Source organism: Capra hircus, chromosome 4 (genome assembly GCF_001704415.2).
Source record: "Capra hircus breed San Clemente chromosome 4, ASM170441v1, whole genome shotgun sequence".
NCBI classification, from domain to species: domain Eukaryota; kingdom Metazoa; phylum Chordata; class Mammalia; order Artiodactyla; family Bovidae; genus Capra; species Capra hircus.
The window spans coordinates 2,968,570-2,984,062 of NC_030811.1; the positions used below are offsets into that span (position 1 = coordinate 2,968,570).

A 15,493-nucleotide genomic window follows, 5' to 3' on the forward strand; every position below is an offset into this window, starting at 1 on the left:
AGAAAAACATCTTCTTCTGCTTCATTGACTACGCCAAAGCCTTTGACTGTCTGGATCACAACAAACTGTGAGAAATTCTTAAAGAGATGGGAATCCAGACTACCTGCCTCCTGAGAAATCTGTATGGTTGTCAAGAAGCAATAGTTAGAACCAAACATGGAAAAATGGACTGGTTCCAAATTGGAAAGGAGCACATCAAGTCTGTATATTGTCACCCTGCTTATTTAACTTATATGCAGAGTACATCATGAGAAACGCTGGGCTGGAAGAAGCACAAGCTGGAATCAAGATTGCCGGGAGAAATATCAATAACCTCAGATATGCAGATGACACCATCCTTATGACAGAAAGTGAAGAGGAACTAAAAAGCCTCTTGATGAAAGTGAAAGAGGAGAGTGAAAAATCTGGCTTAAAACTGAACATTTAGAAAACTAAGATCATGGCAACTAGTCCCATCACTTCATGGGAAATAGATGGGGGAATAATGAAAACAGTGAGAAACTTTATTTTTTTAGGCTCCAAAATCACTGCAGATGGTGACTGCAGCCATGAAATTAAAAGGCACTTGCTCCTTGGAAGAAAAGCTATAACTAACCTTAGTTCAGTTCAGTTTATTTCAGTCGCTCAGTCGTGTCCAACTCTTTGCAACCCCATGAACTGCAGCATGCCAGGCCTCCCTGTCCATCACCAACTCCCGGAGTTCACTCAGACTCACGTCCATCGAGTCAGTGATGCCATCCAGCCATCTCATCCTCTGTCATCCCCTTTTCCTCCTGCCCCGAATCCCTCTCAGCATCAGAGTCTTTTCCAATGAGTCAGCTCTTTGCATGGGGTAGCCAAAGTCTTGGAGTTTCAGCTTTAGCATCATCCCTTCCAAAGAACACCCAGGGCTGATCTCCTTAACCTAGACAGCATATTAAAAAGCAGAGAGGTTACTTAGCTAACAAAGGTCCATCTAGTCAAAGCTATAGTTTTCCCAGTAGTCATGTATGGATGTGAGAGTTGAACTATAAAGACAGCTGAGCACCAAAGAATTGATACTTTTTGAACTGTGGTGTTGGAGAAGGCTCTTGAGAGTCCCTTGGACTGCAAGGAGATCCAACCAGTCCATCCTAAAGAAAATCAGTCCTGAATACTCATTGGAAGGACTGATGCTGAAGCTGAAACTCCAGTACTTTGGCCACCTGATGTGAAGAACTGACACTGGAAAAGACCCTGATGCTGAGAAAGACAAAAGGCAGGAGGAGAAGGGAATGACAGAGAATGAGATGGTTGGATGGCATCACCAACTTGATGGACATGAGTTTGAGCAAGCTCTGGGAGCTGGTGATGGATGAGGAAGCCTGATGTGCTGCAGTCCATGTGGTCGCAAAGAGTAGGACGCGGCTGAGCGGCTGAACTGATCTGACAGTTGAAGGGTGTGTGTGTGCTCAGTCGTGTCTATGCCTCTGTGGCCCAGCAGGCCCCCCTGTTCTGTTCATGGGGTTTCCCAGGCAAGAATACTGGAGTGGGCGCCATTTCCTGCTCCAGGGCATCTTCCTGACCCAGGGACCAAACACATGTCTCTTGTCTCTCTTGCATTGGCAGGTGGATTCTTTACCACTGAACCAGCTGGGAAGCCCAGAAGTGAAATAGAATCCGCAAATTAAAAAACAAAACACTCCCTACAAACCAAAGTGCAGGATCTGATGGCTTCACATGGGAATTCTACCAAACAAGCAAAGAACTTATACCGATTCTACTCAAACTCTTCCAAAAGACTGAAGCGGAGGGAACACTCAAGACACTCTGTGAAGCCACCATCACCCTGATAGCAAAATCAGAGACGCTGCAAAGAAAACTAGGCCAGTGTCTTTGATGAACACGTTGTAGTCGTTTGATTAATCTCTGACGAATGTAGATGGACCAGCTCTCAACAAATTAGCAAAAGCCAAAGCCAACAAGACATAGAAAGGGCCACACGCAACGGCCAAGTCAGATAAATCAGCACTGCAAGGGTGGCTCAGCGCAAGCAAAGTTAATGCCATACACCACAGCAACAAAAGCAAAGACGGAAACCACGACCGCATGATCCTCAGTGGGTTCAGAAAATGCCTCTGCAAAAATTCAGCATCCATTCATGATTTAAAAAGCTTACAAAAGTGGGTATAGAGGGACTGTATCTCAACATAATAAAAACCTATGGCAAATCCACAGATAGTGTAATACTCACCAGTGAAAATCTGAAAGTCTTCCCCCTAAAGTCTGTAACAAAGATAGAACTCACCACTTCTGTTCGACATAGTATTGCAAGTCCTAGCCACAATAAAAAGACAAGAAATAAGGGTATTTAAGCTGGAGGGGAGAGGTGACACTGTCATGATATGCAGAGGACATGATACTATATATAGAAAACCCTGCAGACTCCTCACAAAAACTCCTAGAACTGAGAGACGAATTCAGTAAGGTAGCAGCATACAAGATTAACATACAGAAACTGGTGGCATTTGTTACATTGAAAATGAAATATCAAAAAGGGAATGTTTAAGAAAAAACAAACTCCCTTTTAAAATTGCATCCCGCACCCAAAATAAAGTACTTAGGAATAAACCTGATCAAGGAAGTAGAAGAATTATATACTGAGAATATACTCTGTTGCTCACCTCAAACTATCACCAACATTGTTAATCAGCTATATCCCAATATAGAATAAAAGGTTTAAAACAATAAAAGGGCTAAAAAAATATTAATAACGGAAACTGAAGACGGTTGAAAGTGGGAAGATACCCCGAGCTCTCGGATTGAAAGAATGAGTGTTAAAACGGCCAGACCACTCAAAGCAACCAACAGAGTTAATGCCATCTGTAGCAAACTACCCAGGACATTTTTCACAGCTAGAATAACCCTAAAACCTAGGTAGAAACATAAAGACCCAGAACTGCTAAAACCATCTCGAAGAAAAAGAACAAAGCAACTCACTCCAGTATTCTTGCCTGGGAAATCCCATGGACAGAGGAGCCTGATGGGCTACAGTCCACAGGGTTTGAAGGAGTCAGACTCAACAACAACAAACTATCCTCTTGGATAACTTTCCTTGGAAAAGGACACTATTCTAAGATAACTACTACTGCCCATAAGCCAAGGCTTGGGTCTCCTTCGTTTTATTGCCTAATGGTACCAGGTGGTAGTGATGGCGACCATCACATGTAATTTCCCGCCGAAGACAGTTACACCAGCAGGTCGCAGCACAGACCGACAGGTCACACCCCAGTCAGCTGCTCAGGCGTCCCAGGTGGCACAGTGGGAAAGAATGTGCCTGCTAATCCGGGAGACGCGGGCGATGCGGGTCCCATCCCCGTGTGGGGAAGACCCCCTAGAGAAGGAAATGGAACCCACTCCAGTGTTCTTGCCTGGAGAGTCCCAGGGACAGAGGAGGCTGGTGGGCCGCAGTCCACAGGTCACAAAGAGCCCGACATGACTAATCCACCAAACTACAACAGTCGCGGCCCTGGTCAGACTCCCTGAGAGGCGCCTGTAAGAACACGGCCTGTCCACAAAGAGGAACCAGACGCAGCAGGAACCAGGCGTGCTGAGGACCAGCCTGGAGCAGCAGCGCGGCCTGGGGGAGGACACAGCCCTCAGGAAGGGCTGCAGGGCGCCCCCCGGACGCCCCCAAGGCCTGGGAATGCAGGTGGGACTCGCTGAGAAGCCCAAATGGGGCAGGTCTGCCTGAAGCCGACCTTACCTGGTGTCTCCAAAATGGCAGGCCTGTGGAGACAGCGGGAGTCAGTGGTCCTGAGCGCTGGGTCCCAGGGGAGGCTGTGCAGCCGGTCCCCAACCCGTTCCTCCTGGCGGCTGCTCAGCTGAACGCAGAGACGCCAGGGCTTGCTCACAAGGCGGCGGAGCAGGAGACGGAACAATCAAGTCTGCCTCCCAGAAGGCCTTGGGCTGGGGCGTTTACAGGATAAGGAATTAGGCAGCTGCACGTGGGGAGCACGGGGAAAGGTGATTGGGAAAAGGTGCGGACTGGTCCTTCCACAGGGGCTCACAGGGCCGCAGGCCGCCCCACGTGCCGAAGGCCCCGGGCACTTGTGCAGGCCCAGCTGGAAGGGCCCTGATCCCATCCAGCCACAACCAGCTCAGTGCCAACTGGGCACAGCTGACCCCCCAGTTCCTAGGAAATAGCCGCACAAAGGCAAGCACATTCCTGTGGAGGCGCCGAGCTGCCTGCCGGACGCATGGATCCCCACCGTGAGCCGCAGGGTCCCGGGGGCGGCCGTCCTGCGGCCTTGGGGGACCTGGGCATCCCTTGCACACGAGGCCCGGGCCACCCGCTGTTCCCCGGGGTTCTCCGGGATCCTGGGCGCTCCCCGGCCTGTCTGGACGCGGACTGCAGGCACAGCTGCCCTGGGGCAGGGGGCGACGCTGCCCGGTTGGGGTCTCAAGCTCTCCCGAGTCCTTGGCTGCTTCCTCGCCCCAGCAGGCCTGTGACAGGGACCCAACCAGACAACTGGGGCTCGCCGGGGGTCCCCGAGCGAGGCCTCTCCCGCCCTGGCCCCTGTGGGCTTCGGGCACAGCGTCAGCTCCCCAGCGGGTGAGGGCGGCGGGTGAGTGTTCCCTGGGCTGGGCGCTCCCTTGCTGGCCGCAGCTCTGACTCAGGCCTGGTGGGGGCCCTCCCCCGGGGCGCAGGCTCCGCCCGCTGCTCCCCCCCACCCCGGCCCTGTGTCTGGAAGGCTCGGGGCAGCCCCCCTGTGACCCTGGCCTGCGGTCCCCCGTGGAGTCCCCCCCCGCCCCGCTTCTCGGGCCCACGCCCCAGGGACCCTCTGCCCACCTAGCACTCCCCCACGGGCTGGAGCACGCCCACCTCCAGCCCAGAAACCTGTTTCCCAGAGGTTCTTCAGGTTGCAGTTTAAGAAACTCGGAATGCAAACTGTCAGGCATCCTTCCAGCTCTTTGGGTGAGACGAGGCTCCCAGGCATCAGGAATCACATGCCACCCAAGTTCTCATCCCCTCTGAGCTGGCCGCTGCCTCCTGAGAGGGGGAGTGGGAGCCCAGAGAGGCCAGGACACCTGCCCGGGACACACAGCGGCCAGCAGGCAGGTGGAGGGCGGCCCTCTGAGCGCGGAGCCTGTGGCCGGCAGGCTGCACCTCGCCCATCTGCCCTCAAGGCCTCTCAGGGAGGCCAGGGGACCGGACGCTGGTTGGGGACCAGCCCGGCTCCTCTGGGCCAGCCCATCCTTGCTGGGTGGGTTTATACCCTGCCGCTCGCTGACTGTCGGCAGGGCCTCTGTCCACTCCATCCTGGGAGGTGGGATGGGGTGTCCCCATGGGCAGCGAGACTGCCCGACCCTCTCCTGGATGTCTGCCTAGGAAATCTCCCCCTGCGCCTGGCGGGGTATTCTGGTAGAAACCACGATGCCAGGGGCAAAGATGGCTCCCTCAGGCCCAACTGCCCTGGGACCCGGGTTCCCAGGCCATGCCTGACTTCCAGTGAGGCTGAACAGAACCTGGAGCAGACAGAGGTTTCCGGCCGGGGCCAGGAAGGAGGGTGGGTGGGCGGCCCGCGCTCAGGAAACCCGAAGCCCTGGTGGGAAGGCGTCTATAGGCAAGACTGGGGAGGGCAGGAGGGCTACACCTCCTGAGGGTCAGTAAGCTGCTTTGGGGATTTTCTAGAATTAAAAGAAAGGCCTTCAGTTGCCTGTGGGAAGCCCTGGTAGGCCCAGAAGCACGTGCCTGGGGTGGGGGGGGCAGGCCCCTTAGCCCCACTCCTACGGGCCTTCCCCTGCGGGTGTGGCTGCGGGCCCCACAGCCTTTCCCTGAGACGCGAGCCGCCGGCAGGGCCGTGGATGGCTCCCGGCTCCACCGAGGTGCACACTGGGAGAATCCAGACGGGAGCCCGGAGGAAGTGGGGAGCCCTGCAGGGCCCGGGGGGCTGTGGCCGCCCCTTCCCAGAAGCGCATAGATCCCTCCAGGGGCAGCCTGGCTTCCTCCAGGGTCGGGGTGGGAGGACAGGCCGGCTCACGGACCCCCAGGCCTGCCGCCCCCTCGGGCCCCGGTCTCCCCTTCCTCCCCAACACCCAAGCTGTCCCTTGGCAGGAAACCCCATGTTAGGGGCTCAGATGCGTCACTGCCCCCACCCCCCACCCCATCCTAACTCACCCGCAGGGGCTTTGAATGGATGGGACCTTCTCCAGGGGTCTGTGCTCCACCATCGCAGATGATCAAGTGTAGATACGGCCGGCAGGGTGGCTCCTGACCAGGGGGGAGGTGGCCTCATGGAACAGAGAAACGTGGACTCGGGCAGGCTAGGTGAGGCTGTCCGAGGGTCGGAGGTCTTCCACCTCAACGGAGGGACCCCCAGAAGCCGGGAGGAGGCCCACGCCCCAACACCTCTGTGAGGGAAAGCACGCTGACTGAAACCGCCCTCCCTGGCCAGGCACCACGGTAACCACTTGCATGAGTTGTTTTATGACAGGAGGTCCCGGTAAGGAACACGGAACTGATAAGCCACCTCCCACCAGAAGAGCGCGGGAAATGTCAAAAGGAGACACCACATGTCCGACCACCGCCCAGAATCCTCCTCTCTGGCGTCCATCTTGGCTGAACAGGGCGTGCACCACCAGGAAGGACCCTGAGTCAGGATGATTGGCTAAGGACAACCTGGAAACTAATCCTGTCACCATGAAACCCGAGACGGCAAGCCATGTGGCAGAGCTGTTCTCCTGGGTTCCCTTCCCCTCCTGCTCTCCACCCGGGTGCCCTTTCCCAATAAAATCTCTCGCTTTGTCAGCACATGTGTCTCCTCGGACAATTCATTTCCGAGTGTTAGACAAGAGCCCAGTTTCGGGCCCTGGAAGGGGTCCCCCTTCCTGCAACACCTTCATCGCAGACTTTTGACCTCGAGCGTCCCGAGAGCATACATTTCTGCCACTTGAGCTGCCCGGTTTGGGGCACTTTGTTAGGGCAGCCCCCGGGCAGCTAGGACCCCTGCCAGGCTCATCTTGACGAATGACGGACCCGAGCGCGGGAAGACCAGTCGAGCTCCTGGCCCCGCCGCCAGGGCACAGGGGAGGTGGCCCAGAAAGGCCGCCCACAGAGCCCGCCTGCTCCCTTCCGCCCCCTGCGCCCGCCTGCCCCCCTTCCAGCCGGGCTGTGGATGAAGCAGGGCCGCTCTACTGGGAGGGTAAACGGGGGAGCGGGGCAGAGAGGCTGTTACTTCTCCAGGCGGAGGAGCTCAGCCCTGAAACTCCTGTGTAACTGACACGTCATGCCAGCTCTGAAGCCGCTGCCTGGTCCCCAAGCCTGGTTCTTGAATCATCGAAGACGGACCTGCTTTGTGCTGAAGCGCCCAGGGCCGTGTGTTGTGATGTTGATGAGGCCTGATGAGTTTTGCAGGACCACGAGCCTCGGGGGCCCAGGGGCTGTGACCCACCCAGCCTTTGACTGGCAAGAGGCTCCCCAGGAGCTCAATACAGCTCCTGTCTCCGCAAACAGCAGCAGGTTCCCCCTGCAGGTTGGGAGTCCCAGGGCATGAGGCCAAGTGGGGATCCTGCTTCCTGGAGCAACGCCCTAACAGCTCTTCCCGTGGGACGTGAGAAGCCCACGGAGAGCAGCACCGGGCTAGGGTGGGGGGTTTGCCGGGGCTGGGGTTTGCCGGACCCCAGGCGTGTTCCTCCTTCTCTGCCTCTCCCAGCGTGAAGCGCCCGCCTCGTGCCCTGAGGGTCTGCTTGAGCTCCAGGGGCCAGAGAGGAGGAAGGAGAGGGCAGATGGGGCCTCTTGAGGGTGTCGTGGGTGCTGGCTGCCCCGCGGCAGCTCCGCATACCTGCCAGTGGCCAGAGACCCGTCCAGGGGAGTCCGGCCCGTGGTGCTGGCTCCTGGGAGCAGTTCCTGTGGTCATAGCTGGTCCTCCAGCATGCTGGATGTTTGGGGCCAAAGCCTACGCCCTGGGGACACCTGCTCAGGTCCCGTGGGGCCGTGTCCTTCAGTGCGGTGCTTCTCAAACACGTGTGTGTTTCCGTGTGTCCACACCGTACCACCATCCTGGGGCTGGAGGTCTACGTTACGGAGAGCCACAATGGAGGTCGACGTGTGACCTGCTCAGGGTGCTCTGCTTCCAAACATTACTTCCAAACCCTCAGGGGCTTCAGACCCTGGCCTGGGACACAGATACAGCATCTACTGCTTCCTAGGCTGATCCACTGAGATCCCAGGAAAGAGGGCTGAACAGAAGGGGACAGGAGGCATCCACGGATCCGTCGTTTGCCTGGAACCAAGACCATGACACCCATTTCCAGAAAACCTGGCTCTGGAGTGGGGGCTGGGCTTGCCTCCCCCCGCACACCCAGAGAATTGTGTTAGACCCTGGAGGGGGGCCTGGGCGTCACTCCTCAAGAAAGAAATGATCAATGCACTGCCTTGGGGTTGCGGCTGCCTTGCTGTGTGCCTTTGGGCAACTCCCTTGCCTTCTCTGGTCTTCTGACCCCCTGTCTATGTAGTGAGTGACGGGATTCAGATGGTGGTTGGCTTCTCTGAGACTGCGGACGGAGCCCAGGTGTCTCAGGGCCAGCGCCCAGTGGCCCGCCAATCCTAATGCTCTGAGAAGCTCCCCCCGGGAGGCCGTGTCCCCGAGGCTGGCTCCTCCTCCAGCTCCAGGGTCCCTGCTTCTCCTCAGCAGCTCCCCTGAAACCTTTCTCTCAGGGATGCCAGATGAAGATGAGAACCTCGGATTTGGACGGAACGTGTGTCTCCCTCCTGCCCCAAGTTCACCTGTTGAAGCTCTAACGCTAACAGGATGGTTCTTGGAGACAGACCTTTGGGAGGTGGCTGGTACAGATAAGACCCCACGATGGGACTGGTGGTGGTGGTTAAGTTGCTAAGTCGTGTCCGACTCTTGCGACCCCATGGACTGTGGCCCGCTAGGCTCCTCTGTCCATGGGGATTCTTCAGGCAAGAAAACTGGAGTGGATTGCCGCTTCCTCCTCCAGTATGGTGGGGTTAGGGGCTTTATAAGACGAAGAAAGGCCTGAGCTCTCCCTGTCTCTCTTGGGTGCAGACGCAGCCAGAGGATTCATCTGTGAACCAGCAAGAGGGTTCTCCCTGGGAACCTGACTTGCAGCACCCTGATTGTCAGCTTCCAGCCTCCAGAGCTCTGAGAACTCGGCTCCTGTTGTCCAAGTCACTAGCAGACTGCTACCCACCCACAGCAGAGCCAGCAGAGGTGGCTTCCTCAGGGGTCCTGGAGCTGGGGGCAGCTGCCCTTGTGTGTGCTTGGTGGATGCCGGAGGCAGGCATGGAGCAGGACAGCTCTGTCATGGGAGGGGGATTAGGAGTGCCACGGCAGGGGCTGGGGCAAGGCTGCATGTGGGGCTCCCACATGACTGCCGAGGGGAACGTGTTAGGCTCTCCCAAGCTGGTCCTATGTTGGAAGTGGGGGCAGAATTCAGCCTGTACACACGGCCTGGACATCCTCAGCGTCCACATCGGGCGCTAACAGGCTTCCTGCTCTTTCCTCCTGACTGGCCCGAGAGCGCACAGCCACAAGCTGCCGGAGGAGGGCCAAGGGCCTCCCCGAGAGGCCCCTCCAGCCTCTCCTGGGACCCTGAGGTTTCTAATGGGTTTCGGGGAGGTGACCGATCCTTCGTGAGATCATTTTACTGGGACTGCCAGGTCAGGCAAGAGAGGAAGGGGCTTGCTTCCAGGCCAGGGGTACACATGGCCTCCTGCCCACCTCCACGGCACCTCTGTGAATGGGGCAGGCTGGCCCCAGGAGATGCTGTGGAGAAAAAATGTCCCGGGGTCAGGGCTGTGCTCCCTGTGCAGGGCTCTGGAGCGCCACAGCTTTGTGGTCTCATTCCAACATTTAAAAGCTAATTTAAACTTTTCCTGTGGTCATGTATGGATGTGAGAGTTGGACTGTGAAGAAAGCTGAGTGCTGAAGAATTGATGCTTTTGAACTGTGGTGTTGGAGACGAATCTTGAGGGTCCCTTGGACTGCAAGGAGATCCAACCAATCCATTCTCAAGGAGATCAGCCCTGGGTGTTCTTTGGAAGGAACGAGGCTAAAGCTGAAACTCCAGTACTTTGGCCACCTCATGCGAAGAGTTGACTCATTGGAAAAGACTCTGATGCTGGGAGGGATTGGGGGCAGGAGGAGAAGGGGACGACAGAGGATGAGATGGCTGGATGGCATCACCGACTCTATGGACATGAGTCTGAGTGAACTCCGGGAGATGGTGATGGACAGGGAGGCCTGGCGTGCTGCGATTCATTGGGTTGCAAAGAGTCGGACACGACTGAGCGATGGAACTGGACTGAACTGAAATCTGAAATAAGTAGCTACACTCAGGTGCGTCACACAAGCCACCTCAAACACACAGGGCAGGCGCTGGGTCCAGGCCTCCCCCGAGGCCTTCTCCTCCTTCCCTGGAGGAAGTCAAGGGCATTCGAGTGGAACCGGGTGGTCCCACCCAGGGGTCAAGGTCAGGGTCTTCTCTCAGGGCCCCTCTTATCGATACACCCAGTGTTTCCAAACGTGGGGTACATGCGCTCTTGTGCAAAACCGTCAAGCCCCACCCGACAGGGAGTTGGTGTCCTTCCGGGGAGGGGGCGGAGGCCAGGGCTGCAAGCGTGACCGTGGGCGCCAGGGTGAGCATGCCCGGCTGGGGTGCGCCCAGCTGTGTCTTGCCCCTTGGTCGGGAGGGGTGCCAGCATCCAGCGGGGGAGACCAGAGGGATGGCTGGTTTCTCTGGGGCAGCGGGGGCTTGATGGTTTGGACGGTTCAGTTTATCAAGCTCTCTGCTTCCAGGCTGGGCTACATCAGACTTACTGACTTAACAACAACAACAAAGTGAATGAATTTCTAGCAGATGCAGGTTTGCTAACACCTTCTAGCGAGCAATGCAGGGGCCTCAATGGAGAGCCAGTGTTACTGCTAGTGCTGGGGAGGGCCTCTACGTCTTCCCCTTGAAACTTCAGATACGAAACTCAAATTCACATCCCTGGTTGATCTGGGACTTTGATGGACTTAACTGGTCCCACCCTTTCTACCATCAGGGCTACTGCTACCGTCGATGCAGGTTTTAGGAGCTGCACACAGACCCCTGAGGACACATCAGACCTGGTCAGGGCCCAGTGAGGACCGCGAAGACTTCGGCACACTTTCGGAGGTGAAGGGGGGTGGAGGATAAGCAAGAAAAGAGCTCTCGAGTGGTAAAATAATGTTTTATTCCATGGATGAGCAAACACTACCATGCCACACCTCACTCCCTCCTGCCAGACCTCGTGGCCAGAGCCGGCCTCCCCTTTCAGACTGAGCTGGCTGTGCAGTCGGTCAAGCCCCCTGACGAGACAGAAAGCACAGCCAGGTAGCATCGGAGCGGTCCTGCGGGCAGCACCTTCATTCTTTTCCCAAACGCTGATGCATCACCTGAAACAAGAAATCCCATGACGGAGATCTTCCAGTCGAACCAAGTGCAACTGACATTCAGAGCTCGCGGAGATGAAACACAAACCCCCGAACACCAAAGAGCGACATGGACCTGTCTTCTCTGCAGACGAGGATGTCAGGGACCCCTGCTCCCCAGCGGGGGCGGGACCCGGAGACCCGGGACTGATGTTCAGGCTGTCAACAAGCTCCAGAGGCGATGATGGTCTTCAGTGCATTTCCAACGAGCACTTGTAGAGACAACAGCTTGGGCAGGCTGCGAGCATGCAGGCAAAACACGACAAGGACCTGGCGGAGGGCAGGGGGCAGTGGCGATGGCTGACCGCAGTCCTGTCTCTATATACAATGGAGTGAGATACACGCGGATGCTGGCTTGCCTCTGAGCAGAGGACGCCTCATGAGGCCAGGCTGGAACGTCGCCGAGGCTGCTTGCGTGCAGGGGGTGGGGGTTGGGGGCGATGCTGGCGTGGGCCCCTTCGTTCCTCCAGGGTTCTCCTCACCCGAGCACACGTGACCGGCCTGGAGGTGGAGCTAATGCTTGGTCTTTTCATGTTTTTTAACCAAATGTCATCTGAAAAGACAACCTATCTGGGAGGAAAGGGATGGGCTTCAGGACGCGTGGAAATGGACGGCGCAAATCTGAGCCAGACCCTAACGCACTTGGTGGGAGGCGACTTTTTATTTATGACCCTTTAGTGAACAGTGCCCGATGTCGTTTGCAGTATTTTTGAAATGTCCCCACAAAGTCTAGAGACGACCTTGAGGAGAAAGCCGTTACTTCTGATTTGTTTTTTTATCCAAACAAGTGCAAAGCCTACATACTGACTGAACGAAACCAAGCAAAACAAAAGCAAAAAAAAAAAAAAGCGCACAGCAAAACAAGCCCGTGATCAGAGACAGTGTCAGGTGAAAACCATAGAAAAACGCAAACTAATTCCAGAAGGTTAACCATCAGCATCAGCTACAGTGACACTTTGTACAGCCCCTTAAAATGCGGAATCTCCTAATTGAAAAGGAGCGGGCCAATCTAGGGACAGGTACTGTGAAAGTAATTGTGCTCTGGTTGGTCCATGGCGCGGTGACGTCACGCGGGGGTGGTGCTCCCTGGTGGGCGCGGTACTCGGGGGAGGCCGGGTCCCACGCTGCCGCTAGCCAGCTCCAGTTCCAGGGCCGTGCCGTCCAGGCTCCGCTTTGTTCCTTGGGGAGGGTCGTGGGGAGGCCCCGGTCACGCTGCAGGGGGAGGAGGCGGTGGTTCCAGGCTCCGAAGAAGCCCCTCGGGAGCGGCGACGCACCTCCAACCCGGCAAGGAGCTTGTTTCTGGAGCGGAAATGCCTTCGGACCCGAGACACACATGCGATGAAGGAGGCGCCCCCGCCTCTGCGGGACAGGCCGCGGGGTGCCCGGAGCAGCGTGCCCTGTCCCAGGGGGTGCCGGGCGGTTTGTCGTGGGGCTCAGTCCTCCTCCTCCTCCTCTCTTGCTGTGACTGCGGGGAGCTTGTCCTGGATCCTGAAGCATTCCACGAAGAACCCCAGGATGGAGCGGTATAGGTGCTGCTGCAGGGCGGCGCTGCTGAAGTAGTGGCTCTCGTCCGGGTAGATCTGCAACGGGGGCAGAGGACTCAGCCACGTGGCCACCGCCCCCTGTGGGCCAGGCGCCGGGGAGACATGGAGACCCCCCACCCCACCGCCCGCGTGGCCAGACTCTTAGCTCCGACGGCAGAGGGCGTCCTCAGAGCATCAGGGAAGGAATCGGACAACACTCTTGTCTAGTAGACTCTGTGCCTCTGGCTCTGCTTGTTCGGATCCGCAACATGGATCCAGGCTCGGGGACCACAGAGGCCGCGGCCAGGCCTGCAGGGGTCAGGACTCCCACCAGAGAACTGGGCGGAACAGCGTCTCTGAGACCCCAGTGAGTGCAGCAAGCTCCCGGCTCGCCAGGCACAGGGGCTTTCCTGGACCTCAGCGTCCAGAGGGGTCAAATGGAGACAATCATCATCATCAAATCTAACTCATTAAGCGTGGTGAGGATTGAAAGTCGAAATTTCCCTGAAAGGCTCAGAACAAGGCCTGGGACACAAAACGCTGTGTTCAGTCGTGTCCAACGTTTGTGACCCTGTGGACTGTAGCCCACCAGGCTCCTCTGTCCATGGGATTCCCCAGACAAGAGTACTGGAGTGGGTTGCCATTCCCTTCTCCAGAGGACCTTCCCGACCCGGGGATGGACCCCAGGTGTCTGGCATGGCAGGCGCCCTAGGACACTGCGGGGCTGAAAAGATGGCAGCTGATCATCCCGTCCCCAAGTGTGATGGCCCCAGGCACCCTGGGCTCCACCCAGCTTCCACACGAAGGGCCTGGTCCCAGCAGAGACTCAGAGCCAGGCCTCACTGGCCCCAAAGCCTGTGGTCTTGCCAGGATACCAGGCTGCCTCTTGCACGTACACCCCATCCTTCTCTTGCGTCTTGGGTGTCTTTGTGACACCCACCTTGGTCTCAGTATTTAGGAAGGTGGTCCTTGAGCTAGTGCCTGTGCCTTAAGCCACAAACAGCTCTGAGAGGTGCAGAGCAGGAGGCACCTCTCCCCCTCGCCGGGTCCTGGGCCCCGGAGCCCTCAGCTGGCCTTGTCACCGTTACAGGCTTGAGCATCTCAGCTGCTCTGCGTCTGCAGCTGTATCCAGGGGGCCTGGGCTGGGCCCCACCTGTATCTGCGGCGTGGTCCACTCCGGCACTCAGAGCTCTGCTGCTGGACCTACTGGGGCTGTGACGTGTCATACGATGCACTTGGCCTTGTAGTGTGACCTGAGCTCTCTCAACAGAGCTCAGATGACATGTGAACCAGGCAGGACTCTGTCCTTCGGGGAAGCGCTCCCTGGGGGTGCGGGGCGGGGTAAGGGGCGTTCCAAAGGGGCCTGAACGCAGCCCCAGAGCAGAACCCAGCTGCCGTTTGTTGTTCTTCAGTCGCTCAGTCGCGTCCGGCTCTGCAACCCCATGGACTGCAGCACGCCGGGTTTCCCTGCCTTTCACTATCTTCAGAGCTTGCTCAAACTAATACCCCGAGTCAGCGATGCTATCCAACCGTCTCGTCCCCCGTTGCCCCCTTAAGCCCTGCTCATCCCACCCGATGTGTCCCCGACCACCTCCCAGGACCGGGCCCAGCAGCGTGTCCCTGCAGAGTGGGAGGACTGGGCGTGTGGCTCGCCTCTGTCGGGGGGCAGGGGGTGTCTTGGGCCAGCCCTGTACCTGTAAGCTGTAATTAGCCTTTCCCTTAATGAGCTGTGTGATGAGCTCTGCCGTGTGCTGGAAATGGATTTTTTCTGTTGAAAGAAAGAGGACAGGGTCTGTCAGAGCCCGTGGCAGCACGGAGGGCGATGTTCCCCGCAGCCCCCAGGGTCAGGTGCTCACCGTCGGCGGTTGCATGGATGACCAGGAACTGCTGCCCTTCCAGCGCGGACACCCGGTGTGCCACCTTGGCCATCTGCAGGCGGGGAGGGGGGTCAGCATGGGGCCTGGCCGGGCGGTGCAGCGGGCACTCTCTCCCTGCCCTGGTGGTCTCACCCGATCAAGAAGAGGACGGGGTAGGAGATGAGGGGTGGGGGGGAAGGGAGGGCAGGAAGACAGGGTCCCCTCCCGCTGCAGGAAGCCTGGGGCCGCCATCCTGCCGGGAGTGACACGCTGGCCAGAATGATGTCCGTGCGTGGCTTTCAGCCCTGAAGCCTCAGCGGCCTCTCTGGGGCCCCAGGTGAGGAGAGGCCTGGGTGACCTCCGCTCTCAGCTGCTGCGCGGGGACTGGGGGGTGGGTCAGAGGTGCGTCCTGCCTGCTCTCTCCCATCCAGGGCTCGCTCTCTCCTGGAGCAGAAGCAGCCTTGGGGGCAGAGCCCATGCATAAGCCAGCCTATGGACCCCAGGACAGACTTCCCCACCCAAGCCTTCCCCGCTTCCTCCTCTGCCCCCCGGCTCCAGACGGACAGCCAGATGCACCTGGGAGAGGGCTCGGTCACCCACATCCTCAGGGGTGGGGCCAGGGGCTTTCTCAGAGGGAGCTGTGCTGGGACACGGGCCAGCAGAAGGCTAAGAG

The 15,493-nt window shown here is 57.8% G+C and overlaps 1 protein-coding gene across 3 annotated transcripts in view; it reads right to left on the reverse strand.

Annotated features, from left to right (window-relative positions):
- Positions 11,182-15,493, reverse strand: part of DPP6 (dipeptidyl peptidase like 6) — a 974,485-nt gene continuing 970,173 nt past the window's right edge. For all 3 annotated transcript variants that reach the window (XM_018046661.1, XM_018046659.1, XM_018046660.1), the window contains exons 24-26: positions 14,821-14,893; positions 14,659-14,732; positions 11,182-13,021 (exon numbers count right to left, since the gene is read on the reverse strand). In XM_018046661.1, coding sequence (XP_017902150.1) covers positions 12,875-13,021; positions 14,659-14,732; positions 14,821-14,893 — 294 coding nt within the window. In that variant the 3' untranslated portion in view covers positions 11,182-12,874. The remainder of the gene's footprint in view (positions 13,022-14,658; positions 14,733-14,820; positions 14,894-15,493) is intronic.